General features: G+C 35.0%; 2 protein-coding genes across 5 annotated transcripts in view; one reads left to right on the forward strand and one right to left on the reverse strand.

Annotated features, from left to right (window-relative positions):
• Positions 1–25929, forward strand: part of SHTN1 (shootin 1) — a 124125-nt gene extending 98196 nt beyond the window's left edge. For 2 of the 3 annotated variants that reach the window (XM_074233564.1, XM_074233567.1), the window contains one exon: positions 12745–25928. In XM_074233564.1, the coding sequence (XP_074089665.1) occupies positions 12745–12970 (226 nt within the window). In that variant the 3' untranslated portion in view covers positions 12971–25928. Of the gene's footprint in view, positions 1–12744 lie in introns of all 3 variants that reach the window. The other variant, XM_074233566.1, reaches the window with a different exon arrangement.
• The window catches only part of ENO4 (enolase 4), a 35942-nt gene continuing 26110 nt past the window's right edge, over positions 18027–27858 (reverse strand). The window contains exons 11-15 of one of the 2 annotated variants that reach the window (XM_074233569.1): positions 26556–26751; positions 23304–23371; positions 22631–22748; positions 21350–21419; positions 18113–18262 (exon numbers count right to left, since the gene is read on the reverse strand). In XM_074233569.1, coding sequence (XP_074089670.1) covers positions 18226–18262; positions 21350–21419; positions 22631–22748; positions 23304–23371; positions 26556–26751 — 489 coding nt within the window. In that variant the 3' untranslated portion in view covers positions 18113–18225. Of the gene's footprint in view, positions 18263–21349; positions 21420–22630; positions 22749–23303; positions 23372–26555; positions 26752–27858 lie in introns of both variants that reach the window. The other variant, XM_074233568.1, reaches the window with a different exon arrangement.

The following is a 27858-nucleotide window of genomic DNA, read 5'->3' on the forward strand; positions in this document are numbered from 1 at the left end:
CAACGAATTATTGACGAAGATTTGCTGGAGTTGTTGTCCTTGCCTTGTTAGATCTTCTTCTGAATTCCTTTACGGTGATAGATCAGGATTTCCTGCCCCAAAATCTTTGATTCTATGATAAAGTTAGCTGCCTTTCCACATGGCTATTAACAACATTGTAGGAAAACTTAAAACACCAGTTCTGCCGAGCTGAATCCAGTATTGAGCCACTTAACTGTCAAGAAGAGTTCACATCCTGCCTTAGACATTTGCTAGTTTTATGACCCTCAGCAAATCTTTTAACATATCTTAGCCTCAATTTCTTTATCTGTAAAATAGATTGTTGTGAGGTCAAATGAACTAAAATGAGAAAAACTTGTTGCAAGCATTAAAGTGCTGTGGAAATGCTGGCTGTTGTGACTTCTCTGGCTGCTGCTACCATCAGTCACTACTGTAATTCATGAGTCTTTTCAAAAGTAGTTGGAATGAGATGATATAACTTCATGATTTTCTTGCAAGACTGAATTAAAGTTATCATCATTGTGACTATCTTGTCAAATTAAATTCAACTTAGGAATAATTGCTTAAATACTTTTTACCAAGCATTTACTTTATCTCATCCATTAAACATTACAGTTATTTCTATGAGATATTTTTGCTGCTAGTGAAATATTTCATAAGCATGAATAATGTAAAGAAGATCACTGTTTAAATACTTATAAAAAAGTTCCTTTAAATAAAGTACATTTTCTAGTGTAATCACATGATAGAGGCAAATCATAAATTTTGAATAGCTCCACTAAAATTGATCACTTCAAACTATTTTAGGGAATACAGAAGACCAGTTCACATTAGAGAAAAGTTTAAATCGTAGGAACTTAAAAAAGAAATGCTATTACTTTTCTAAAATATCTAATACTGAGACTACACTAATGCAGTGATACTTACTCTAGAGGTCCAGTTTTCCTGTCTAAATGAGGAAAATTTATAAATGGCATATAGGGGCCAATTTAAGATACAAACAGGAAAGGGTAAAAAGAAAACAAACTTTTTTTGAGTGGGGTTATTTTAGATACTTGAGGATCAAGAGACTACACTATTAAGATTTAAATAGATAAAGAAGTCAAATTAGGAATTTGATCAAAAAAAAGATAGCTTTTGAAGAGTTTAAAAAGGGAAGAACACCTTCTCTGGTATATTGTTTTAAAAAGTAGTATTGGTATTTATAACAACAGCCACTCATAAATACTTAGAAAGTTTCAAATGTTTTATTTGTCTATAACCTCATGCCTTTTTTAAAGGTTTTCCACATAGTATTATATAATTTGATACTAATATATGTATGTATAGGTATATGCATGTATATTCTTCTAATCCCTTTTACTGATATAAAAATACAGAGTGATAATTTGAGGTTTTTCTTCCATCATCATAAAGGATGTAAAAAAGGAGAAGTGTATTAAATTGTACCAGGAGTGAATTAAATTAGATTTGTAGAATAACAGGATGATTGAAGGATAGAGGATACTGAAACAGGTTTCTCCCCAGAAATGAAGAGGAATAACTTATTAAACAATAAGAGAGTTCTGTGGGATGGTTTGCAATTATCCCTTTCCTTCTGATTCTGAGTTCTCCATTCACATGACTTTGTAGCCGTTTGCTCAGATATATTTGTAGATTGGGAGGTGGGAAGGGCCTGATTTTTAATCCAGGACAGTCATTTTCTTTTTCAAAAACACTCTTGGGTTTCCTCTTTCCTTCTCTGTAGGTTGCTTAGAACAGATATAAACAAAGCAAAACCAAATTACATATCACTTCAAAACCTTAGGAATCCAGACTACCTGTGAAAAGGCTGAAATGGATTAGCAAAAAGTCTGTTATAAAATAATTGATAGAAATCCAGTTTTGATTATTTCTTAGTATGTAAATAAAAGCTTGAGTAAAGGAGTGTGTCATAATCATAGGATTTTGCATTTAAATGTGGAAGTCACTTTGCAAGTTATCCAACCAGTTCATTTCACCAAAGAGGAAGCTGAGACGCTGAAATGATTTGCCTTTTTACATATGTGGAAGTGTCAGAGCCAGAATTTGAACTGAGATCTAGTTGGCTCTGAATCCAATCCACTTTCCACTGTGCCCTTCGGTCTTCCTGGATAGACCGCTAACATTTCTTGAACTTGCCTTTTTATTCATCATCCATGATTATCTAGAAACTTTTTGTTTCTGCTGTTGTGATTGGACAGCAATTCAGAATTAGTTTGTATTCACCAAGCCAAAGTGAAAAGACTTGTTGATTTTAATTATCTAGCACTGTGGGCTGTCTATGCTTCTCATTCTCTTTATTACAGATAACTGAAAGTTACTCTATCTTCCTTCAATAGACTATTTAAATTTTTTAACTTTTGACTGTTTTGAACATTGTTTTATTTGTTTAGTGTCTATGTGATATTCTGAGAGGCACTGTGGCATAGTAGATAAAAATAGTTTTCTTTTATTTTTGTAAAGTTAAAGATCAATTTTCATTCATTTGTATTGGTAGTGGTAGAAATGTGAGCCTCTGGAAGGGAGCCCTGTTTTTCCAGGGTTATGTTGCTTCATGCCCAGTGTGTTCCCGGGATTAACTCTTCCTTCTTGCTTTCCTTCCCTTCTTTTTCCTATCCATCTGGTCCAAAAGTGTGTGTAGTGTTCCACATTATAGGGTCCCAACTTGGTAAAAAAAAAAAAAATGGAAAGGAAAGTCATTCTCTTTGTACTTACTATGTCTGAGATAAGTCTTCAGTAGAAAACTTGTTATTGTCTGTTGGACACATTTTTCTCAGGAAAGAAATCCATAGCAGTGGACACTCCCAACCTAGTCCTTCACTGAGAGATCTCCAAGAATTTCATCAAAAAGGCTTCTGGAGAGCCAGCATCTGAGATAGGCAATTCTGATTTCCCCAAGAACTTTCAGAGGCAAAACCTTGAAGTCAGGAAGTTCAAGTTTCATTTCTAATATATATATATTAGAAATGAAACTTGAATATATATACATACACATATATATGTATGTATATATATATATATATGTATGTGTATATGTATCTATATCTATATCTATATGTGTGTGTATATATGTATATATTTATATGTGTATATATATACATATATATATATATATATATATATATATATATATATATATATATATATATATATTTATGACCACAGGCAAGTCTCTTGATTCACCATGCCACCACCCCTCCCCTAGTCTCAAAGATTAAAAGTTGTAGGTTAGGTGCAGGCATACTCCTTCACCCGGAGTTCTCTTCCATTGAAATAATTGGTGCAAACTAAATGAATGAATCAACGAATAAATAAAATTGAAGTCTATCTCTAATAACAACCAAAACATGTTAGTCAGTATTAGATAACAGAAAACTATAGTCTTTCAAGGTACATAAATCTTATAGTCCTGTAGGTGATAAATGGGAAATTTTTTGCCTTTTCTTTTTCATTAAGGCATTAAGATCAGGTTATTTACTCCCTTGAAGTTGAAGCATCAATATTTACTCTTCCTATTAATCTGTTTTGGAAAGATGCCTATCACATAAAACTTGGTGAGACATTAAAGCTTATACATTATTGGTGGTATCATCATAAACTGGGAAAAGCAATTCAGAGGTTTAATTGTGTCCTGATTGATTGACAAAGAATAATAGTAGTCCATTTTGGTGTAAAGAACACCAAAGTTAGAGTCAGAAGACCTGCCCTGCCACAAACTGACTGTGAGACCTTAGGCAAGTTTAGTCTCTCTGATCCTGAATTTCCTAATCTGTGAAAGGAGAGAATAATTTATTAAATACTTCATAGCATTTATGTGAAAGTTATATGAGAAAATATTTATAAAGGTTTTTGTAACAAAGGGCTGTATGACTATTAATTCAATTCTTGTCTACTAGAACCATCAAGGATGCAGCCTAATCCTATGAACTCTGAGGCTTAAGCACATGTACACAGACCTCCAGTTGATTCAGATGTCCTTCTTTAATTAGTCAGATAAACTGTTACTGGTTTTTGTACCTAGGGGGAGTAGGGGGTGGAGGGTGAAGGGGTATGAGAAGTGATATTTTGTCCCAGAAGGGTTAAAAAAATCCAATGTTATAACTAGAGGACTTTTGATCTTCATTTTTAAAAATTCATATAGAGTGGAATTGTTATTTCAAATTGTATTTCATATTGATATTATCTCTGTAGATATTTGACTTTATGTCCTCTTTTTACCTTATATATTTTCTGATATCTCCTTTGGGCCACTGTTCAAAGACCAAAGAATAGTGAATAAAAATAATTTTAGATGTGTTGGTAAGTAAAACTGAACTTGATTAACCTCTGTATTTACAACAAAAATAATTATTTACTTATTGCTTGGCCTTTAATCTTTTTCAAAATTTATTACTTTGCATGTTGTATTAGTTTATAAATGTTGTTTAAAATGGTCAAACCATTGACTTGAAGTTGCCAAACCCAATTAAAACCACCAAATAGAAATTAAGGGTCTGAGCTCTGTTTTAGGGAAACTTGGTATATAATTATCTCCCTAAATGTTTATCTCAGCTGGAATTTAATTTGGATGGACACACAACTATTCCTTAAGAAGGCTCTAGGTAATGTTTTGTTCAGCAGGAAACCCAAGAAGGTCCTCCTGGCCCCTATGGTGTATACTTACATAAAAAAGGTGTGCTTTCACACTTCTGCTCCCACCATCAGACCAAACCTTGGTCTTTCGTGTGTGTGTGTGTTTGTGTGTGTGTGTATGTGCCTTTTCTGCACTTAGTAAACATTGGCTTCTGGGCAGTGGACTACTTGGTTAGCAGAATGTGCTGCAGAGAAGGTACAGCCTAATCTGATGATCTGGTACAATTAAAGGATTTGCTCTCCTCTCTTCTGTAATCTTAGTACCAATGAATTGTCTGCTCACACTGCAGGAAACAGCTCTGCCTCAGCAAGATGCAACTACAAAGGTTTTCCATGTGCAGCTTGTACATGGGCAATTAAGCTTTAACAACAAAATTAGGAGAACAACTGGATGTCCTGGAAGTTGAGATTCTCTTTCCTCCCCTAACCCCAATTCCACAATTCCTCACCTTGCCCTCCAACACAGCACAACACACACACCTCTTTTTCTGCCTATTTGTTTGTTAAGGAACTATCTTATATATTCCTAGAAAGATTGTTTAATTAATAGTCATACAAGGTTTCTGAATTATAGCTTAACAGCATCTTCCCACCAGCTGTCAAGGACATATTACACTCAGTACAAAACTGGCAGTTAAAATACTTTTTGGTTATTCCAAAAATGTAAATACCTCAATGAATTAATTTTGTTCTGTATAACATTCACTTCTGATTGAAAACACTGGTAATTGCCAGAGTCTTAGCATAGAATATCTTATTTCTTTCTACAAAGAGAATTGAGCACAAAAGTAAATGCAAAGTTCTTGCTGCAGCATTTTTCATTACCTTTCAACAGTCTCTGCAAGTTCTTAATGTATATTTCTAGATATATTTAGCACAGAGGAAAACATTTAATTTCTAGAAATAACTAGAGAGGCAAGTCTAAGGTTATTATGAGTTGTAAAGCAAATGTAGATCTCCATTGATAGAGCGAATATTCAAGATGGGAATGAGGAATTTTTCACTAAGGAAGTCACAGGTCCAGTCCTAAACACACAAACAAACTAAATAAATGACCAGCAAAAAATGTAGTCTTCTATAACCAAAATGTGAATTTAGGCTCATAGTAGCAAATAATGTTTTAAAGTCTTTATTTATTTATTCATTTATTTAGTGATAAGACAGACTTAAAAAAAGAAAAAACTAAGTCATGTCTAAACAGCTATTTTTATTAAATAAAATTGTTTTGGGGCTTAGAACAAAAACAAGTATTTTGAGGAAGATGATATTTTTGGAGGGGCAGATAAATGTATGATATAAAATACATAAAGGATGTGATATACTTAATTCTTTTCATGTTCATATTTTTAAGCAATGCTTGGATTAACAAACTTTTTAACAAGAATAACATACCTTTGCTGCAATAATGTTTTAAGGGGGAAAGAGTTAAACCTACTTGTCTAGTTTTTGTAACTTTTGGGAAGTTAAGATACAATCTCAAATCCATGCTCTTTTTCTCATTTTATATGATTGTTTCAAACAGGCAAAAATCAGATTTCATCACCTTTGCCACAGCTAAAAGCCTGGCAAAACATTGATTAAACATCCATTTTCACTAGAGACATAAAGTCAAAATGAATGAATGTACTGACTTTGCAGGAAAATAATATTAATCACCCTTGGCTGTATCTTAAGAGTTCCATGTTCATCTAAATTGTAACATCATTGTACAGTGTTTATTTTAAGAGGGAAAGAATTGACAGTAGGCAATATTACCTGAATCATTGTCTTTTATGAAACCTGTGCATTTCAAAAAGATTTTGAAGTCATGAAATATATCAATACATTTATACATTTAAGAAAAATAGTCCTGTTGAATAGCCATGGCATCCTTGTCATATTTTAGATATATTTTTGTTAAAGAAATGAGCTCTCCCAAGACTAATCTACAGGATAAATGCAAATAAAACTTTCATGTGTTATATAAAATCAAATATTGACTCGTGGCCACTGTCCCATTTATTAGCTAGCTGTTTTTTCAGAATTAAGGGACATAATTTTCTCCTCTTCCCCCATCCCAGAAGATTAAAAAGATGAAAATTTAGAATCAGATTTTAATTTTGAACTAAAACAGGGTTTCAGAAAAATCACAGAAACACTCAGGTTTTACTCCCTCTTTGAAACACTTGAAAATGGCAGCAAATTCCCAGAAATGCAGAAAGTTTTATTTTTTATTTGGAACTTTTTTGGTCACATTTTTAACATAAGGAGAAAGCCCTGGAAAGCAGAATTTCTAAGAGAGAGACAATATAGCCATCTCTGCCATCATGGCTTTGCTAACTGCTGTAGTAACTGAATAAAGGATCAGAGAAAAAATATTTAAGAGGAATTCTTTATTTTTTTAATCCCCAGGGAAATATAAACTAGATCTCCTCTCTGGAGTTTTTCTAGTAAACCACTTTATAAAGTCAGATTTAAATCTTTCAGTTTTCTGTCCATGAAGGTGGTAAATATGACTGCCATTTTATCCATTTTTATTGTAAGTGAAACAGAGTTCAAACTGTCTGGCTGTGCGTCATTTGCTGGACCACTGCCATGTACTAATGCAGACGCCCTACTGCGAGCCCAGAGAAGAACTATACTTTGATTCACCAGATTGTGTTAAATAGTCCAGCTGTTGAGATTTGAAAGATAGTTCCCTTCGAAGTGAAATAAAAATGAACTTGGCATTTATTCCAGAGACCATTTTTGTACTGTTTGGCAATCAGCTTTTCAGAGGTAGCATTTTATAAAATAACTCTCACAGCTTAAAAGTTACATTCACTGAAATGTTCAAAATGTCCCACCTTGTATTATCAGTAAAATTAAGCTTGAGTGATATGTAGAATTTGCATAAAATGAGCATTTTCCCCCTTCATTTCATGAGCTTTGATTGTTTTCGATTGAGCTCAGAACCATATCTATTAGGGCTTGTTTGGGCATTAGTTAATATGAATTGCAGCTGAAATGTTAGCTGGGATGTTGTTGAAAATAATTGGAACACAGAAAGTTGATTTTGAAAGGAATGTTACCAAATACAAACAATGATGTGCTTTTAAAAATCTAGAGTGCTGAATTTTCATCCCTTCTCAAACACTGAGAAATTCACCAATTCTGGGGGTGGCTAGGTGGTGCAGTGGATAATAAGAGCACTGGCCTAGGAGTCAGAAGTACCTGAGTTCAAATGTGGCCTCAGACACTTAAGAATTACCTAGCCGTGTGGCCTTGGGCAAGCCACTTAACCCCATTGCCTTGAAAAATCTAAAAAAAAGGAAAAAGAAAGAAAAGAAATTCACCAATTTCCTAAAGTTCCCCTGGACTGGAATGATTTTCATTTGTTATGATTCCCAGCAATGGTGCCTTTGAAGCCAAGTCTCCCCTTCTTTCAAAAAAAAGTGTTGCCATCTTTGAAATTCAGCATGATATTGTTATCTTTTGGCAGGAGGAAACTAGTCCCTACTTAATAGTCTACCAGGGATGTTGGCCCTGGAGTGGGTTATATGTATTATCAATTAGATACATACACACACACACGTAATCAAATCTACTCTAAATTTTAGTCTTCTTTTTAGCCTACAAAAGTTCCTAAAAGCAAGTCCCCCCCCAAAAAAAGAAAATCGTCCATTAAACGTTTCCAAATTGGCAAATTTATTGAACGGTATCAAGTAGTAAAAGGTAGAAGTTTTGTCCTTAAAATCAAAAAAGCTCAACTTCAACTCTTATTAACAATTTTTCAGACAAGTAATTTCCTCTAGCTAAAGCTCACTTTGGTTTATCTATAAAATGAGCAGATTGGACTAAGTGGTTTTTAGAAACCCTTCTGACTCTGAACATTTTATGATTCTGTGGAGAGACCCCTAGATTGGAGTGAAGAAACCTGACTTCCAAGTACTAACCCTACTATGTGACTTTGCCTAAGGTACTGAACTCATACTCTTCTCTATAAAATGAAGGTATTGATTTAATCCATCTCTAAGATTCCTTTCTAGCTTTATAATTCTGGGAACCTGTTGTATTCCACTACCTATTCTTCTAATTAGGTCAAGTAAGTTTTGCAATATATATACAAAGAGCAATATTGGATGAGAATTTACATGACTATTGCAATTTTTTTACTCCCTTCCATCTTGTTTTCATCCCCCTTAGATAAATGAAAGAAGAAAAAAATGAAACTTAGGTATAGTATGTAACAATTAACATGCAACACATGAACTTATGTTTCTGGCATGAACAAGACAATGAAACTTGAGTGATCTATGTATTGTTAGCAGGCTTTTTTTTTTAAAGAGAAAAGTAACCAACCACCAAGACAGTATTTCTTTAAAAATCTGTTTCAGAATATCACCCTTTCCAAAAAAAGGAAAATTGTGACCTCAAAAATGAGATAGAAATATGAGTAGGTTAGATATGGGACATTCTAAAATTTATTCTAAAATGAATAAAGACCAGATTACAAAGGGAACTCTTGACTAAACAGACTTGGAAATGGAGGAGTTGAATGGTGAAGCCAGACTGGGAGTTTGGAAAAACTAAAAGAAATGGAAAATTAAGTTATGATAGAATGAAGTGATTCACCTTTAAAAGCTACAAGTGCCTTCCTACCCAGGTAAGATCTTGGAATTCAGATATCAAAATTGCCACATTGCAGAATTTCATCTTTGTATGGAGAACATGTCTTTCACAGATGACATGGATTTGCATCAAAATCGTTGAGTCTGGGAATCACTGAGCTCTGGAACTGATTCTCTGTGAGACCTTCACAAATGACTTTATTTCATTGGTCCCAGTTCCACCATTGATATAATTAGGGGGCTGGACTTTATGATCTATAAGGTTTATTGTGGCTCTAAGGATTTGACTTTTAATTGATCAAACCTGTTTTGAAAAAAATCATAATGATCCTTATAAATCAAGAAACTGCTAAATCTAGTAGTAAAGAGAAAGAGTTCTAGCCACCTTAGCAGTTTAGGAAAACTTGTGGTTGAAAATACTATGTACCACAAGTTGATAAAAGAATTGGATACATAGACCAGGATGAATTCAGGAAAATTGGCAGCATGAAAAAATTTCATGGCCATTCATCTTGGTGGTGGAGCCCAGAAAACATTGGAAAAAATTTTAAGTGGTCAAAGTATCCCTATCACTTTCCAAGATGTGTTCAGTACTCAGGATACATTCACTCACAAAAAAGAATACAGCACAGGAAAGTATGGACTCTTCTGAGGTTCTCATCTAATAGTGACAAATTCTTGTCCTTCAAATAAATGAGGCAAGTTGAATGGGTCTCCCTCTGTATGTAGATGGTGAGATTTGTGCATATGTTCATATCATAAATATCCTTTATTGTGAGAATTCCCAGAGTTTGATATTTTTCCAAAACCCTGGGGAAAGAACAATTCAGTGCCTCTCATCTTGATTGATCGTCTGTTTTGTGAGTAAAGCATGCTGAGAAGATAAAGCATGGTTCTTGCCCTCGTGAAACTTCCTCAGGACTAGGGAGAGAGGAGGGAAGTTGTGTTAGTGTTAACTTATTCTGATCCTATGATTTCATCAGTATGTCTACCCATCCACCAGGAGAGATTATACTTCTTTCATAGTTTTATGAGTTATGGACAAAACATTGCATTAGGTGATGACCAGTCTAGGTGGTGACCTATCCAAGCTAACTAGCTTTTCCTCAGATGCCATATAATCTCTTGCTGGGATCATAATCAAAATCTCTACTGCCTGGTAAACCTTGCCAAATCTCAACACTTGGACAACTCGTGGTCACTCAGGCCACAAAGAGGTATCAGAATAGATTTAGTGAAGGGACAGGAAGATAACCCATAATATGAAAGTAAAATAATTGTTATAAACTCTTAATCATTAAGAGGGAAAATTAATGGGGGGAAATGCCATGGACTCTTGAAAGTTGGGTAAAAAATATCTATGTTTTGTTAATTTCTGAAGGGAATAGTGTCACACAGTGTTTGGGGGAATAAGTTTTCCAGTCTGTCTAATACATAGGAATAGTTGTGGAGAACTATAAGAAATTAATATTAGATAATTGTGTGATACTGAGAAAGGGGGACTCCATCAACATTGGAACTTAAAATTAATGAGGTAATTCTAAGGATAAAATATATAATTCCATATTGGGTCTTGAATTCACTCCCATAATTTTCTGAGGAAAAAAAAATTACCAAATGCAGCCCAAGAGTGGAAAAAGATTCTTCCAGACTTAGAAACACATCCAGAATTTTACTGAGGTTGAAAATGAACCAGAATCACACAATTGAAAACCTGGAAAGGACCTTAAGAATTGTTAGTCCATCTATAAGAATTGAAGTATTCATTAGAAATTGAAAGAAGATTAAAAATCCACCCATGGATTGTGGAAATAAACATAATTCATTCTCTAATATTTGTTAGTAATTCTGGCAAAGAATAACAAACCAACTTGATAGTTTGGGATTATTTTCAAAAAAAATCTATTTCATAACAGCTTAAAATAGCACAATTTATTTCCTGATAAAGGAAAATGTTTCAAAAAAACCAAAAAGGTTTCTAGAACTCTTATGAAAACTTTGACCAAATGGGAGTCCTCCAAAGCTCATTCCTTTTAAAGCCCTCAGTGCTTAAGATCTCACTAATAGAGACCACTTTGGAAGGTCTTTCTTGTAAACAAGGTATGAGAAAACTGATAGTGACAAAAAAAACCAGGGCTATTATTTTTTTGTGTACTAGCCATAAGTGAAATATTAAATTTTGAATATTCAGCTTGCCTGGCAATTGTATGCATAGGAATTAGATGATTGTTCAATGCCTCTTTTGGTATATGTTTAGCATTGGAACTTCATAAAAATATCATTGACTTGAATTATGATAGTGATCACAACAATTAGGAAACCTGTCTTGGACATCAAAGTTTCTAAGTTCTGGAGAAAGCAAATTTGGTACATGGGATATCATAGAACACACTGTCAAATCAACATTGTAATCTTTAACATGAAAGTAATACAAGAAACCAACCCCCCCAAAAATCACATTGAGTGGGTAGGGGAGTTTATTATAATAACTTGACATTGGGTGCATATGGTAGCTTCTGTTTTTAAGTAGCTGATTTGTTAATGAAGTGGTGAGCTCAGTAATTTTCTTAACTACATATGTTAAACTTGTGTCCCATAAACTTTGGAGCCAAGCTCTTAGTTCTCTTCTAGTTATGGCTTTGTCCCTAAACACAGAATAGACAAGGGAATTCATTGTTTGGTCATTGAAAGGGGATCTGCAAACATATTCACAAAGAAATGCAGTGCTCCTCAGATTGGAAAATAGGATGATAACTTCAAATACACTGAGAAAGCATTAAGAGTCTCTTGGAACTTTGGCCCTAGAGTCCTGAAAATGATATTAGCAAAAGTTTTAATGCTGAAGATCTTTGGAGATTTCTTCTGTATCTGCCCCCAAACTCTTTTGGGTTTCTATCCCAACTCTGTAATAGTTCTAGCCAAATTCTTTCCCTTGGTAGTGTTAGCAACTGGTGTCATTGCCCTAGAGCAATCTGGCTATCTCAGCAGGCAACAAAAGTGCCCAAAGCAGCGTTCCTTATAGCCCAGCTGAGTCACAGCTAGATCATCAGCCATGACAGTATTCTCTGAAAAAACTCGAGATCCAGGCTAATGGGGGATAAAGTGTTCCTCCCAGCTGTGTAAGGTTGTTACAGGAGAGTTCTAAGGAGCAGCCATTGAATGAGGAAGAAAGCACAATGTATCCATTGGCTTTATCCTTCCTGAGAAGAGCATGTAATTAAGAAGGTAGGTACATTTTACTTTTTTCACAATTTTTATAGTTAAGCTTACTTGACTCTCCCTTTTCCTGTCACCACCTTTGTCTTTTCATGTACACTTAATATCTAATCAAATTCATCCATTTCATTGTTAAATGTCTGGCATCTCTGACTACAGATCTGGCTCTGCATGTTAGTGAAAATCTGAAAATTATTTTGAGGCAAGGATTACCATAGACAAATATTTTCTCTGCTTTTTTTTATTTTTCTGTTTTCTCTTTTGTTTTTAACTCTTCCTTCCACAGACCACCCAGTAGTAACGTTGGAGGTGCAAGACGAGATATGGGCAGTGAAAAACAGGCCAGTCCAGTTGTATTTTTAGATCCCATTTCCACAAGCAAACCCCAAACCAAAGACCCGGTGGCTGAAAATGAGTCAAGTCAACCCAAGGAGGATGAAGATGGCAACAAAAAAGAATGTAAAGAAGAAATAGTTGAGAAAATCAAAGAGACAGATAGTTCCAACTGCTAATTTATGAGCCAAAAGGCTGCCACTTTTGGAAGTCCTTTACAGTAAGCACATAATGAAATTGGGTGTCTTGTCAAGGGCTATGAATTCTGAACTTATATATTCAAGAATTCAGGTTCTGTTCTAATGCCCTATTGTGTGTAGTTTAGCCGTACACAGTGATTCTGTGACAACACAGATTTCAAGTCAATTTGGGTTTTGGTCTTTCTGTGCTATATAGGGATAAGATTTTTTCCTAGCTATTTTTGTTCATTGTCATTACCTTCCAAGGGTTAAAAAAAAATCCATTTTTCAATGATGTACTACCCACTCATCTCTCGTGAGGAAAAAAGATTATGGCACTTAATGAATAATTAGATTTCTCAGATGAATTTAGCTTTTGATATACCATGCATTGTAAATATTTTATATTGTATGTCCATATTGTAGTTAATCAATATTGGCATCTAACAATTTTTGACAACTTTACAGACCCCACAGTTTCTGTCATACCTGACCAGCTTTTGGTGGAGTGACTACAGCAACAATGAAATGATTTATTGATGCATGCAAATTCTGTTCTGAGGGTTTCTGGAGCAGAATTTCCTTCTGAGATACTGCCATCTGTTGCTCCTTTCAAAGTGAATCCTATCATAGTCATGATTAGTGTATCGGAACAGAAAATTCCAACAGTTGAACCTTACTAAGATTTCCCTGGGCAGATTTTTCAGTGGGAATACACTACTGCCTTTGGCATGACTGTTGAATTCAAGTAAAAAACCCAAACCTTTAAATTCCATGCTGTGTGGACATCCTAAGCCATATACTATGGGGAGATGTTTGTCATGATGTACTAATGTAACGAAGAACTACACTTTATCACAGCTCTTATTTACGATGAAACTGAGTGACAGGTACATAATTTTCCTGATTCACTAGTCTACATTACATAGGGGATTTTAAAAAAGAAATTAAGTGGTAGGTATTCTCTAAAAATACAATATTTCAGGCCACAACAGTGAACAAATAGAAATGTAATCAGGGATTTTTTTTTAACTTGTGCAGCTTTTCAAACTTGATTGTTTCAAAATTGGTGTTTATTTAAAATAAGTGGTAATGTATTTGAATGTACTGTAAGATTTTTTTATAACAATGATTAAGTAATGGTAATTTAAGTCTTCAAACAAATGAATGGTTTTGATTTGTTTTCCTCTGCATGCAGCTGTCTTGTGTTCCTCACCTAAAGGCAAAAGAAAATGATAAGTACTAATTGCTGTAGTTGTATTTTGTTTTATGTTTGCACGAGTGCTAATAAGCAAGGATTAGTTGACCTGGATAGGCATTTTCCTAAACTTTGGGAGAGTTGTCTTTCTGTGATTTCTAGTAATAAATTTTAAGCTTAGATGTGTTTCCTTGCAGAGAATTGAAAATGTGACACTTTATAACTCACCCCAAAATAGCAGCACTATTGTGTGATATATATAGGGGTTACCAACTGTTTAAAAAAAAGAATCTGAATCTGTACTTCCTTAAAGTTTTTCTTATGTGCTATGACAGGTTCTATAGCACTTCATCATAACTTATTAAAAAGTATCAACAGTTTCCCATTTTGTTTTTTGCATTTTGAAATCGATAGTGAAAAGCATTTTAGATGATAAAATCTGTTATATTTTTGAACAATTTTAAAGGTGTTTACTGATTGAGTGACATATAAATGGATATAAGTGAAGACAGTGACAGGAGTTATATAGATAAAATAAGCAAGGTAATGAAAATAAATAGAGTTGTAATTTTGGTAGCCATCTCAAATTTGCCTCTAGAGTACAGTTCATCAGGTTTCAGTTGGTTTGGCTATAATTTAATAATACTGCAACATGGCAGTTGGAATTGATACAGGCTATGTTTGGGTGTTTTTCTTGTGCGTGGACTTAATGGCACTGCTAGTCAACATGAAAATTTGGACCTGCTGTGCTTCAGAACAGATTTAGGAAGTCTTGTGACTTTCCACTCTTGTGGGCTCACCATATCAATGCCAGACTTAACTCTAACCTGCAGCTCTAAATTGCAGCTCAGGACTCAAGTGACTGGCAAAACCTATTTATATGCATCCCTAACTCAACTGTCTATTTGTAATTATGTGAAGAAAACCTGACTTCATACATTCAACTTAGGCAGGGGGAACCTCAGTTCAAAGAAAAAACACACAATATCATTTCCTAAGGAAAAAAATTTAAATTATATTTCTTCTTATATAATATGAAACACTGAACATCAAAATCTAGTCTTTAGATCATTCCAAAAAATATTTAGCAACTTTAGCAAATGCATTGGTTTTAGAGAGTTAGTAAATAAGCAATTAATGAGAGCTTAGAAATGTATGCCCTTTTACAAGCACTTAACTTCCCTTCACCATCATCAGAAACTTTTTAAAAGTTTCTTATACTTGTTTCTATATTCACATTCTTAGCAAGTTTTCCCTTTACCCAAATTTTGAGATTCAACGCATCTTCCCTATGTGAGCTTCTGCAGTCACTAGCAGCAGTCCTGAACTTCTGAAGGTAGAGTAATCCTAATGGTTAAAGCCTGAAGACATGATAAACATTTCATAAAAAAAATTCTGAACATTTTTTGACCATTTTTGTCATACAGTGCTATATATATATATATATATATGAAAGAAGATGCAATTTCAAAAATGAACATTAATGATTATTTTGTTTGTTTTTTACAACATTAAGACACTTTTGCTGGCTCTCCTAATTTAAATTGGGGATAAATTTAGAATTGTTTTCCTGCATGATAGTTTTTAGGGTTTTGCAAGGCAAATGGGGTTAAGTGGCTTGCCCAGGGCCACATAAGTAATTATTAAGTGTCTGAGGTACTCCTGACTCCAGGGCTGGTGCTCTATCCACTGTGCCACCTAGCTGCCCCGCTGCATGATTTTCAATCAGAATAAGGCAGGGGGTCTTATGGAAGTTATTCCTGGTATTTTTGCTTCTAGCCTGAAGAACAAAGTTCCCCTCTTTTCATTAGAAAAATAAAACTTGAAAGTACTATCACACTCTAATAAAAAATCTTAGTTCATTATTAGGACTTTTAGCAGCCCATATTGTCACATATATAGCAATTTCAGACACAGCCCTTAACATTTGTAAGGTTTCCGTCATTTCATGCCTTTTGAAATTTTTATAAGCCAGACAATTTCTGCCACTGATAGTAATACAACATTCAGGTGGTTGCAGAAAGAGCAGTTTCTGTTGTGGTGCTTCTCCCTTATTAATTCCCTTTTTAGAAACATACATGCATAGTGAATTATTGAAGCATGGTATTCACCAAATATCCAAAATTGGGGGCCTTTTAAAATGCATTGGGTAACAGTAAATTTTTCAAAGTTATTTCACAGAACCTTGTTCAGATTACATTGATTTTTTTTTTATATGGAGGACTTGAGTGGTGTCGGCTTCATTTTCAGGCATTAATATACAGTAGATACTTATAAATAATGTAGGCATGAGCAATATTATTGGATAAACATTACAGAGATCAATTTAAAGATTTTTTCCTGAAGAATATTTCTTCACATTCAGTTATTTTTAAAAGAACTATATTTTTTCTTTTTCTTAGTGTGTGGTTATAGGTATCAGCTTAAATGGATTAAAAAAACTTGTCCAGAATCAATTATGTTTATATGCACATCAGTGAATGTCATCCAGAAGTAGGAACTGTCTTGGAAAATGCCCAGTGTCTTGAAGTCAATGACTTTCCTAGATGAATCTTGTGATTATTGGAGTCATTATTTCAGGTGAATATTTTGATTTTGATTGGTTGCATTTTTGTCACTGGGGATCCAGGCCTGAGCTAATTATAATTAAGCTCTTAATGTAAGAGACTGATCCATTAAATAGTTTTATTATGTTACAGCTGTGAGCCAAGATTATATATGTCCTAAAATATGCAGTCTTCCTTCCCACTTTTTTTTTTGGTTTTGGGAGAAATACAGCAAGCTTGTTCTTATCTCATTGGTTGTTAATATCAAAGGTGGTGGTAGTGACAAACTGTGAAAAGTTGTCCCAACCTACAGAGTGCCACCAATCAATTCTACTGCACCACTGAATCCATTTCAAATAATACTAAGAGTAAGTCCTCTCTACTGTGAGGACGTTAAGTTCCTTCATCTTGAGCAATCCTCATTATGTGTGGTAAGGGTTTCAAGGATTTACTGTCAAAAATTTGAAACCACCTAAAATTTAAATTTAAAAATGTAAAACATATAGTCCAAGACATTAAATTTTAAAATAAGTATTTCTTGTAGAATAATAAATCAATAACCTCTTTTATCATTATGCCTAAATCACATAAATAATATATACGGATGTGTATATGTAAACATGGCACTTTTGATTCATTCAACAATCATTGATTAAGTGTTGAACAGTTGAACACTGTTATTAGGTACTGGGGAAAATACAAAGATGTCAATTGCATTTAATTCCCTCATGTAATTTAAAATCAAATGAACAATGATACACAAATGAGCAATACTACACAATACAGTATTATTGTGGAGTTTGAATATGTTCATCACATAAGAAGGGGACTGGTGCTTTACATGGGAAGGAAAGGGTGCTTCTGACATAGGCTGTAGAAGGAATCAAATAAGGTTCGTGGAATTCTATAACCCTCAGACAACTGCTGAGGATGCAATGAAGTTGCTATCTTGCTTTCAGTTCTTCAAATCACTTACTTTCTAATCTATATGAAATGTGAAAGCATAAATGATTTGGCTTGAACCATTCCCAGGAAACTCAGATACTTATTCTCAGAAAAAATTCTGATTTAAAAAAAAAGCAAATCAGCCACCAACTTAGAGGTCAGTTTTGTAGTCTGAGACTTTGCTTGGAAAAAAGGAGAAGTGTAATGTTTCATGCTATTAATATATTTCCATAACAGACACCACTTAACATAAAATCATTGAATTGGAATCTTTGTTTTAAAAGTCCCTTTTGAAATATGGTGAGTACGAAAAAAAGTTTTTGGTGACCATCTTTGGCAGTTGAATTGAATGGTGAAAATAGGGAAGTGAAGCTCAGTATAAAATCATTTTTAAAAGATTTGTCACTCCTAACATGAATTGTCTGGACCTGCAATGGAAGACCATGAAGTTCATTATGGAAGATCCATATTATTTTACTGAAGAAATGGGTCATGTTAAACTCTCTGTCCTCCCACTGTTGACAGAAGATGAATTAGCCAGTGCTTCTTCTGCTTTTTGACTTTCTTCAACGAAATCGATAAATGTTTGCCCTTCTGTTGGGACTGAAAGTAAAATAAACAAATAAATGATTAGTGCCTTATCCAAATGCTATGACCATTTAAAAGGTTACTTTTGAAAACTATGCATTTGACAGGTTAAAACATCACTCAGTAATCTTGGAACCACAATCCCGAAAGACTTCAGAACCATTTAAAGCTATATTTTCTTCAGTCACATATTCACTGTGCAGGGTAGTCTCCCTATTCAATTTACAATACACTAATTCAACAGTGTGGATTATTTGCTGCACAGCAGGACATTACTTGTGGATTATTTGCCAAGACTGAAAAGGAGAAACAGCAACAGGACATAAAGGAAAAGTAGTCTTGTACCTGAATGCAAAATGTTGCCAACTATGAAACTAGTACTGAACATATTTGCAAACATTTTTGAAAGCCCAAAGTGCAATTGGTATGGGATAGTGATAGCACTAATAATAGTGTAAAAGATGTATTTTTCCAGGATTTCCCATTTAGTCTGGATAGTTTGAGGAAAGTGCAAAATCATGGATAGCTTTACTTTTCCATTTCCAAAGTTCCATGGATCTATTTCTCTGTCCTCTGTTAACCACAGGATTTCCAGCAAAGCATTATAATCTCTATGTCCATGCTAAGGACATATTATTACATTGTTACCAGAGAGGTCCTGGGCTGCCATTCATGGATGCTCTCCCACTGGACCACAGTTTTTGAAATGGAGTGCTTATTGTAAAAATCATTTTTTGTAACATAAAAAAAGGTGTGATTTTCTCCATTTTACACATTTGGATAGATTAAAGGATATATCCCAATTATAGTAAAGAGGTCTCAAAATTCATAGGCTCATAGATTTAGAGCTAAAGAAATCTCAGAGGCCAGATAGTTTAAGGTTAGGAAAGGTTGCCTGGGCTGGCCCAAGGTCATGTAGCAAGCAGAATTCAAACCCAAATCCTCTCAATTCCCCAAACCAGCACCTTTCTACTATATTTCTATACTATACAATCTGCCTCTTACTCATGTGATCAGGTAAAAAGTGAAAAGAGGCAAGAATACAGAAACATTTTTAGTGAAAAGTGGAAAATTGCTTGCTTTTTTTTTAAGACTTTTGCAAGACAGTGGGGTTAAGTGGCTTGCCCAGGGCCACATAGCTAGGTAATTATAGTGTCTGATTTGAACTCGGGTACCCCTGACTCCAGGGCTGGTACTCAATCCACTGCGCCACTAGCCACTCCAAAAGTTCCTTTTGTAAATCCAACATCCATTAAATTACTGTTATGTGCAGAGATCTATGATAGGTAACAGGAAAGATAGAAAGTTTAAAGACAAAAGGGTCCCAGTCCTAATTGTCTAGGTGAGAAGTAGCATTCTTAAAAACTATAATCCATGTTAAATGAATAAAGATTCAAAGAAAATACTATAAGGTTCTGGAAAGAGAAAATCATTACTGACTGGATGGCTTGGGGAAGGCTTCTGGGAGGAACTGGCCTTTTGAGTATGGTTTTGTTGTATGATTTTCAGAGGAGGAGGAAGTATTCTTGTCATAAGCAATAGCAAGAGTAGGAAAGCAGGAAAATGTGTTATAGGGAGAAAAAAGTTCATTTTCATTAGTGTAAAATAAAAAGCAAAAGTGTGAGATGTGGCAAATGAGGTAGGGTAGCATCTTGGCCAGACTACTGACTTGTGAGTTGGAGGATGCCTGGGTTCCATAACTGGTCCCTTCCACTAGTCCTCAATAATTCTGGGCAAATCATTTTAACTCTCAGAGGTTCCAAATACTCAAAATTCAGCAACTTGACTTTTTTCTCATTTCAGTCATTTTGTGTTTCTAGGGATATTTCATGGCCAAATTATTGTTAAATATCAGAAAATGTAGTCTCTGATCCCAACCACTGAAAGAAAAATGTTGAGGCAGGATGACATGAAAAAAAAAAAACAAGGAGACACAGGAGCAGGAGATATGAGTTCAAGTTCAGGTCCTGCCAATTATTTATTGGCTTTGTGACTTTTAGAGCAAATCACTACCTCGATGAACCTCAACTTTCTCACAAGTAAAATATGAATAAAAGTTCTTGCACTGCCTATTCATAAGATGGTATAAGAATCAAATGAAATGACAAGTCAATTTGATTATATTCTACTCCTTGAAAATGAGATCTCTTTGAAAGATAAATATTTGTATGTATACATGCATATGTGTATGTTTTCTTATAGATAGAGGTATACACCAAAAAAATAAGGCAAATTCTTGAGGCATTTTCCTAAGAGTAAATAAATTAGTTTTTCAATTAAAAAACTACAATTAAAAGAAACCTTAGAAAGTGAGGAAATGTAGAGGGGGACATATGTATGTGTGAATTTTTTCAGGACTCGGGAGAAAGCTAACCCCTCAGAGTGACTTGCCTTCTTTCTCCCCATTGCTTTCTTTAACTCCTTTTCAAAAACAATCCCTTTTAGATTTATATACTATTCAGACCAGAAGACACTAAAGAAATTTTTTCTCTAATCTAATTCTCTCGTTTTAATAGATTACAAAACTGAAAGCTACAGAGATTAAGTGATTTACCCAAGGGCACCTAGGTAATAAACCTTAAAGCTAGAAAATCAAGACAATCCTACTTCCCCTGCCTCCTTACCATATTTACTCTTCCATTCCTCTGGAAGCCTCTGCAGGCCAAAGCAGCATCCCGAGGCTACAAAACTGTTTGGAGGAGAAGTCCAGGCTCTCCTAAATATCAAACCTTAGTAGTCTCCTCCAGTCCCAAGGAGAGATATGGGTAGGGAAGAAAGAGAATGGAAGAGGTTTGCTGGGTTATCTTAAGTAGGCAGAGAAGTAGCTGATACTGAGCTGCTTAAGGATGAAGAATCTGCCTCCTTTCAGTGAAAGCACATGTAATGGGTTTGTTGGCCCAGGCTATAAGACCAAATCACTGAACCTCTTGGGCCTCAGTTTCTTCCATCTGTAAAGTGAAAGAACTGAGCAGCATTGTATGATAGAAAGGTTACTGAATTTAGAACTGAAAGATCTTGTGTCAAATCCCTGCATTTCTCCCATAGGGAAATCACCATCTCTCATGTGTGCTTCAGTGTCTTCCCTACAAGATGGAGAGTTACCTTGATTTTTGTTCTGCTTCTCTCACATCTGAGGTTAGGCACACTGCTTCACCCATCTTCCCCTCAGTTTCTTCAGGGGTAAAATGAAAAAAAAATGAGACTACTAAGGCAGGACTACTCATCTGATTTTGCGCCTTTGACCCCTTTGGCAGTGTGGAGAAGTCTATGGATCCCTTCTGAGATTCATGTTTTTAAATGCATAGAATAAAATACATAAAATTAGAAAGTAAACTAATGACATTGTAATGAAACTACCAAAATTAAAAAAAAAAAAGAATAGTTGGGGCAGCTAGGTGTCACTCTGGATAAGAGTACTGGCCCTGGAGTCAGGAGTTCAAATCAGTTCAAATCAGACCTCAGACACTAAATTACTTGTGACATTGGGCAATCACAACCCCATTGCCTTGCAAAAACAACAAAAGCAACACAAACAAAAAAGAATGGTTACAGACCCTGGATTAATAATAATCTTTCAATTAGATAATGTCTTGGATCTCTAACAGTTTGAAATCTTATGATTCCAAAATGTGTTGCTGATAAGAGGAACCATTGTCATCAAATGTAATGGTAAAAGACTGGTGTACCTTAATCTGTGTTGTAGTATAAGGGAATAAGGCTGTAGGTTGCAATAAGCTTTTGCTTTGGTTAATTTGGGGGGAGGGTGTTTGTTTACGAGCTAGATTGAGTAGAGAGGAGAATGGAACCTATATGCTAATCAATATGGTCCATCAAGCTCTATTAGTTATATAAATAAGCCAACAGGTATTATCATCATCACTGTGACTGGTACACTCTGCTACACAGAGACACATTGGACTTCTTAAGGAAAGACCTCATTTTCAATAGAATCCTTAGTCTTTTCCAGCCAAAATACTGAAATTCATCAAATAGGCAGGAAATATCAGGAAATGGGCTTTCCCCCAGGAACTGTCAGCAGCACACATGCCCATAGCTTCTGGCTGATGTGGGCAAATCATTCAATGTAATGTGCATAGTAACAAAAGGCAGGAGTGAGGATTCCAATCAATTAATTTGTTCAAAAGCATCACAGTCCATTCAGCAAGAAGGAGCAGTGAGAATTTGAAACATTCAGGTAAATAGAGCATCCATTAAGGACAGACAATCTACATTGCGGTGGATGCCATGCTAGTGTTTGTCAGCATCTATTTATAGTCTTTGGCTTCCCTGCCCCTCCTGCTGAGTGAGTTCTAGTCCCCTCCTCCCATCTTTTTTACACTGATTCATTGCCCACTGAAAACAAAGCCAGAATAAAGGTCGTACTTTGGATTCCTTTCTGGACCAGTTCTTCCTCGATGGTAAAAAGGCGGTTGTATTTAGTCATCCGCTCACCACGGGACAGACCTCCCAACTTGAGAAAACGAACGCCCAGTCCAACAGCCTAAGGGGAAAAAAAGAACAGGTGATTTTGAAAATTTCACTTTAAAAGGGGGGGGGAAGTCATTTGGGGAGAGTTGTTTAATTTGGTGTCCTAATACCACAAAAGACTGGTCCCATAAGAGGAAAAAGGAAACCTTCCCCATCCGGTGGCTGTTGACATGGTAATTTTCTTCTTAGAAAAGTCACCTTATTTACAAAAGGGCAGTTTGTGAAAAAGGAAAAGAGCTGCAAATTGAATCACTGTACCCTAATCACTACACTATGAACATGTTGCTATCACTGTAAACAACACAGCCAGAGCCTGTCTTGCTTACGTTTTAGGGACTAATGTAGCAGATGGATATGTGAGTGATTTTTCCTGGCCCACATGTTTTTCTTTCTTAAAAGTTCAAAGATTAGCTCTTCTCAAAAGATAGCTTTCTGGGCAGAAGAAAAGCCCAGTTTCATAAAAGGTGACAAAGCTTTTTCCATCCAAGACTGCATTTCTCTGAAATACGGACGCATGATAAAAGGAGTGTTCGGGCAATTCTGCAATTGAACAGCTCTCAACACTTACCAAATCAGCAAGGCTATCATCAGAAGATTCTCCCTCAGTACTTCCTAAGATGGCAATGCGGTTTTGACCTATAAGCATAGAAATTGTTTATCTTCCATTGTTAACTTTTATAGATTGTATAGAAATAGAACTCTCCTATGCATGATTATTCACTCTTCACAGATGGACAACATGTCTATGGAGAAATAAATGCAACTATTTGAATAGCTAAGTACCTCATCATAACAGAAACACTTTTGCTTTCATTACTTTATGCTTTATCAATCTGATTCCTTTCAAATAGCTGAGAGATGACTAACTTTCATAACTACAACTGAGAGGTATTATGTAGGGAGAGTCTCTGCCTAGTTGGTAGCCTTCACATTTCTCATTCCAGAAATTGGACCCTAGGGACTTGATCATCATTCTTAACATCTTCATGTAAGATAGGATTTGCTAGGGAAGCTGCTTAGTGGCATTATGGTTGCAAAACTCCCTCTTCAGTCATTTCAGCTCCAAGCTAAATGAAAAAGTGTTCAGGAAGCACCTAGATGACCATCTGATGGGGATGTAGGAAGAGGGGATTTGTATTTCAAGTAAGGGTTGGACTAAGTTTTTCTATTTTTAGGATTCTATAAATAAATATTCTATAATAATGATAGTTTTTGATGAATATGAGAAACTTAGTGTCTCTTAGCACAATTTGCCACAATCTTTTCTGGTAAATCAGAAGAACTAATAACTATACAAAGTCAAGAATCTCAGATTGTATTTTCCAAATATGATGATAATTCATATTTAAACATTACATTGGACTTTGCAGAGCACTTGTCTTACAGCAGCTGTGTGACGCAGGTAGTACAGGAATTATCCTCATTTTAAAATCTCCATGGGTTTATGTGACTTGCCTGTGATAACAGTATCTGAGGTGGGATTTGAACTCAAGTCTGTTTTAGTATATAGTGGAAAGAACACAGGACGTAGTATCAGAGGACATAGGTTCAAGACCTATTTCTTTCTCTCACTGCCTGGGTAACCTTAGACAATCACCAAAACTCTCACTTTCCACATCTGCAAAATGTAAAGGTTGAACTAGATGGCCTTTAGGATACCCACCAGCTATTGATCTATGAGCCTATGACTCTGTCCGAGTCTAACAGTTTTATACCTAGGCCATCTCTGTACCACATCCAAAGCTTTTATAAATAATGACAATTTTATTAGGTCTGGAATTGATCTAAAGGAATTGAAATAGATTACTATTAGTAGTATTAATAGTGGTAGTAGCACTGATAGTGGGAGAGAGAAAGGATAGTGCTTAAGGAAGGCTTCATTATACCTCTGCACATTTGGATTGTTATATTTTACCCTTAAGGGAAAGATTTGTGAAATTGTGTTGTCTTTAACTTTAAAATATTGACTTACAGCATGAACTCAAGTAAGCCCTTATGAAACACCTGTTCCATGGTGGTTACTATGCTAAGCACTGACAAATACTCCCAATTTTAAAGCAACCCAAAACCTTCGAACTAAAGATTTTATATTATATTGAACAATGTAATGAGATATAATGTGTAGACTGAGAGCTGTTCTGAAAGCCTGATACATAAAATTTTAATTTTATTAATCTGACTCCACCAGAAATCAATTAGTGATTGTTTATTAGAAGACATTTCTCTGGACTCCATTTCCCATGAAATTCAATATACTTCTCCAAATAGATAATAATTCCTTGAGCTCAGTCATCATGGGAGGGTATGTCAATTGGATATATATCTCTTCTGTAAGAATTTACTGATAAACCACTTTAAAACTTTGGCCCTAGACAAAGCAGTTGGCCATTTAGACCATTCACAAATACCATCACCCGAATTCAGGCCCTCATCATCTCTCACCTAGATGACTGCCATTTGATTCTTTCTCTCTCCTAGTCTCTTCCCCCTCCAATCTATTATTTATACAGTTACCAAAATAATCTTTCTAAAGATGGACTGATCCTTTCACTCCCCTTCCTGAGAATCTTCACAAGATCATAGAATGATAGAATTTGAGAACTGAGTAGGAGCTCTGCAGCAATCCAATCCAATAAAGAAAAGATATAAACTCCACTGTAACATACCCAACGAGTGGTTGAAGACTATGATCCCCTGATGAAGTTGAGAGGATACACCCTCTTTCTGATCAGCCCATTTAACTTTTGGACAGCTCTAATTGTTAAGACTGTGTTTTCTGACTAAATTTGCCTTTGCAGCAAGCATCTACCCATTCTGTTTGATTTTACCTTCTTATGCCCCCTAAACTGAAGCTTAATCCTTGTGCTTGGCAACCCTTCACATTCTTGGATCTTTATCCTTTCCCCCTTTCCTAATTTGCTCTTCTCGGGGATAATAGCTCCCTGTTCCCTCTAAGATAAAATATAAGTCCTTAGGTTGGCATTTGAAGTCATTTAGTCTACTTTTCCAGGTTTATTTCATGTCACTCCCTTTCATATTCATTATATTGCCACCAAAGTGACCCATTCATTGAGCCTGTTCCCCCATTCCCCTCTGCTTCTTAGAAGCATGAATTTTCTTTTTAAGGCTCAGTTGGAAGTCAGCCACAAGAAACCTTTTCTGAATCCCCTCATTGCTACAACTGTCTCCTCCTCAAACTCCATTTAATACAATTTTTACTTTTATTTATTTACATTGCACTATTTCTTTGATACATAATTTATTTAATATTTTAATATTTAATTATATTTAAATATTTATAAATATAAATATATTTATTTAATAAATAATATTTACTTAAAGAATGATTTACTTGTCTACCCACTCCTTTATTTATTTGGCTGTTTATTTAGCACTTACTTTATCTAAATTACAATGGGAGACACTGAAGTTACAAACAGAAAAGGCAGACTGACTCTGATCTTTAGGTGCTCCTATCCAAAAGGGGACAAACAACACATTGAATACATGGGGTCTTTCAACCCAGTAGCATGTTAAGCTCTTTTAGGGCAGGAATTACTTACTTTTCATTTGTTTATATCTCCAGAGCCTTTGCACACAGCAGATACTAATTAAATGCTCATTGAATTGAATTGACCAAATCATAGTATCAAAACACCATGGAATCCAGTGATTAATTTGTAAAATGATAGACCTGAGTTAGAACTTTTTACCACCCAGGATTTCTACAATGCTTGAGGTGGGTGTTCAATTTTTGGGAACTCTTTGCATGACTCCATGAAGTTCATGCTAGCTCTTTCAAATCCATATTCTTACTCACTCTCAATAAGCTTGGTGACTTGTATCAAGTCGGATATTGTAGTTTGATTGGTATGTTTTATGATCAGTCCACTGGCTTTAGGGATGTGGACATTTTCTTCTTCTAGAAGCTTGGAGACACTTTTGGATGCATTCCCTGCAATGATGTTACACCTGGAACCAAGAGCATTACAGATGCTGTCCCATTGATCAATGTCCTGTTCAATTAATTAAAGAAACAAACAATTATTGACATTTAATTCATGGAATCTAGAAGAAAATTATTAATAATCTGGAAAAATGAACACAATATTCACTTTAGCACATGCACCTTATTTCCCTTTGCTCTGAGGCAATGACTGCTAAGACAGTTGAAAAGATTAATATAGCCCTCAAAAATAAAAGTGAAAATGCTTGGATCAGGTCCAGAAGTGGTCAGGTTGTAGGTGAAAAACTTTTAATAAAAACAGAGTGTTTGACCAACTCTACTGCTTCAGCATAAACAAAGATGGACAAGCTTTCAAACTCCAGCCTCTCACATCAGATGCATAACCACCACTGCACTGGTAAGTTACTATAAGTAATATTTTCCAGACTGATTAAGAAGAAATTCTATTTACAAAGGACTGTAAGGGCTACAAATTGGGCCTTCTCATTTTAATAATCTAGTCTGTTATAAAAATTATTATTTCCAACTGAGATAATGTACTTCAACAATCTCCCACTTGTACATACTTTCTTAAAGTTTATTTTTTTGAAAAAAAGTTGAGCTTTGTAATGCAGAATGTAAACCAAAGACCAGCTCTTCTTCAAAGAATTCAATATTGAAGCATTTGGGATTGGAGAATGGGGGAACCCATGCCATCTTTCTCACCATTTAGAGTATAGCACAAGTTGAGGGAGAGGAAGGGACTCCAAAAGAGTCCAGAAGACTGTTCTTCTGGCACATGGCAGAACAAATCTCTTACCAGAGAGAAAGAAAGAAAAGAAAGTCATGTTTCTTTGTTTTTTAATTTTGTCCACAGTTTTCAAATCCATAATATGTATATTGATGATTTCAATTTGTTTGTAGGATAAGGAAAGTGAATTTTTATGAAAAGTATCAGACACCAATGAGCAAAGGATCCTTTTCAAGAGATCAATTTGGACCAAGAACAAATCTCACTATTTCAGACTATTTGAAATGCAATCTTTTTTTCAAATACATAAAATGTCCCAAAAGTTTTTAATGCATTTTAAAACTTTCATTGTTTAATAATAAATCATGAAAACTTATAAGTTCATTAAGACTTTTGGTACACCATGTATATATATATATATATATA

The sequence above is a fragment of the Macrotis lagotis genome, chromosome 4 (genome assembly GCF_037893015.1).
Source record: "Macrotis lagotis isolate mMagLag1 chromosome 4, bilby.v1.9.chrom.fasta, whole genome shotgun sequence".
NCBI classification, from domain to species: Eukaryota; Metazoa; Chordata; class Mammalia; order Peramelemorphia; family Peramelidae; genus Macrotis; species Macrotis lagotis.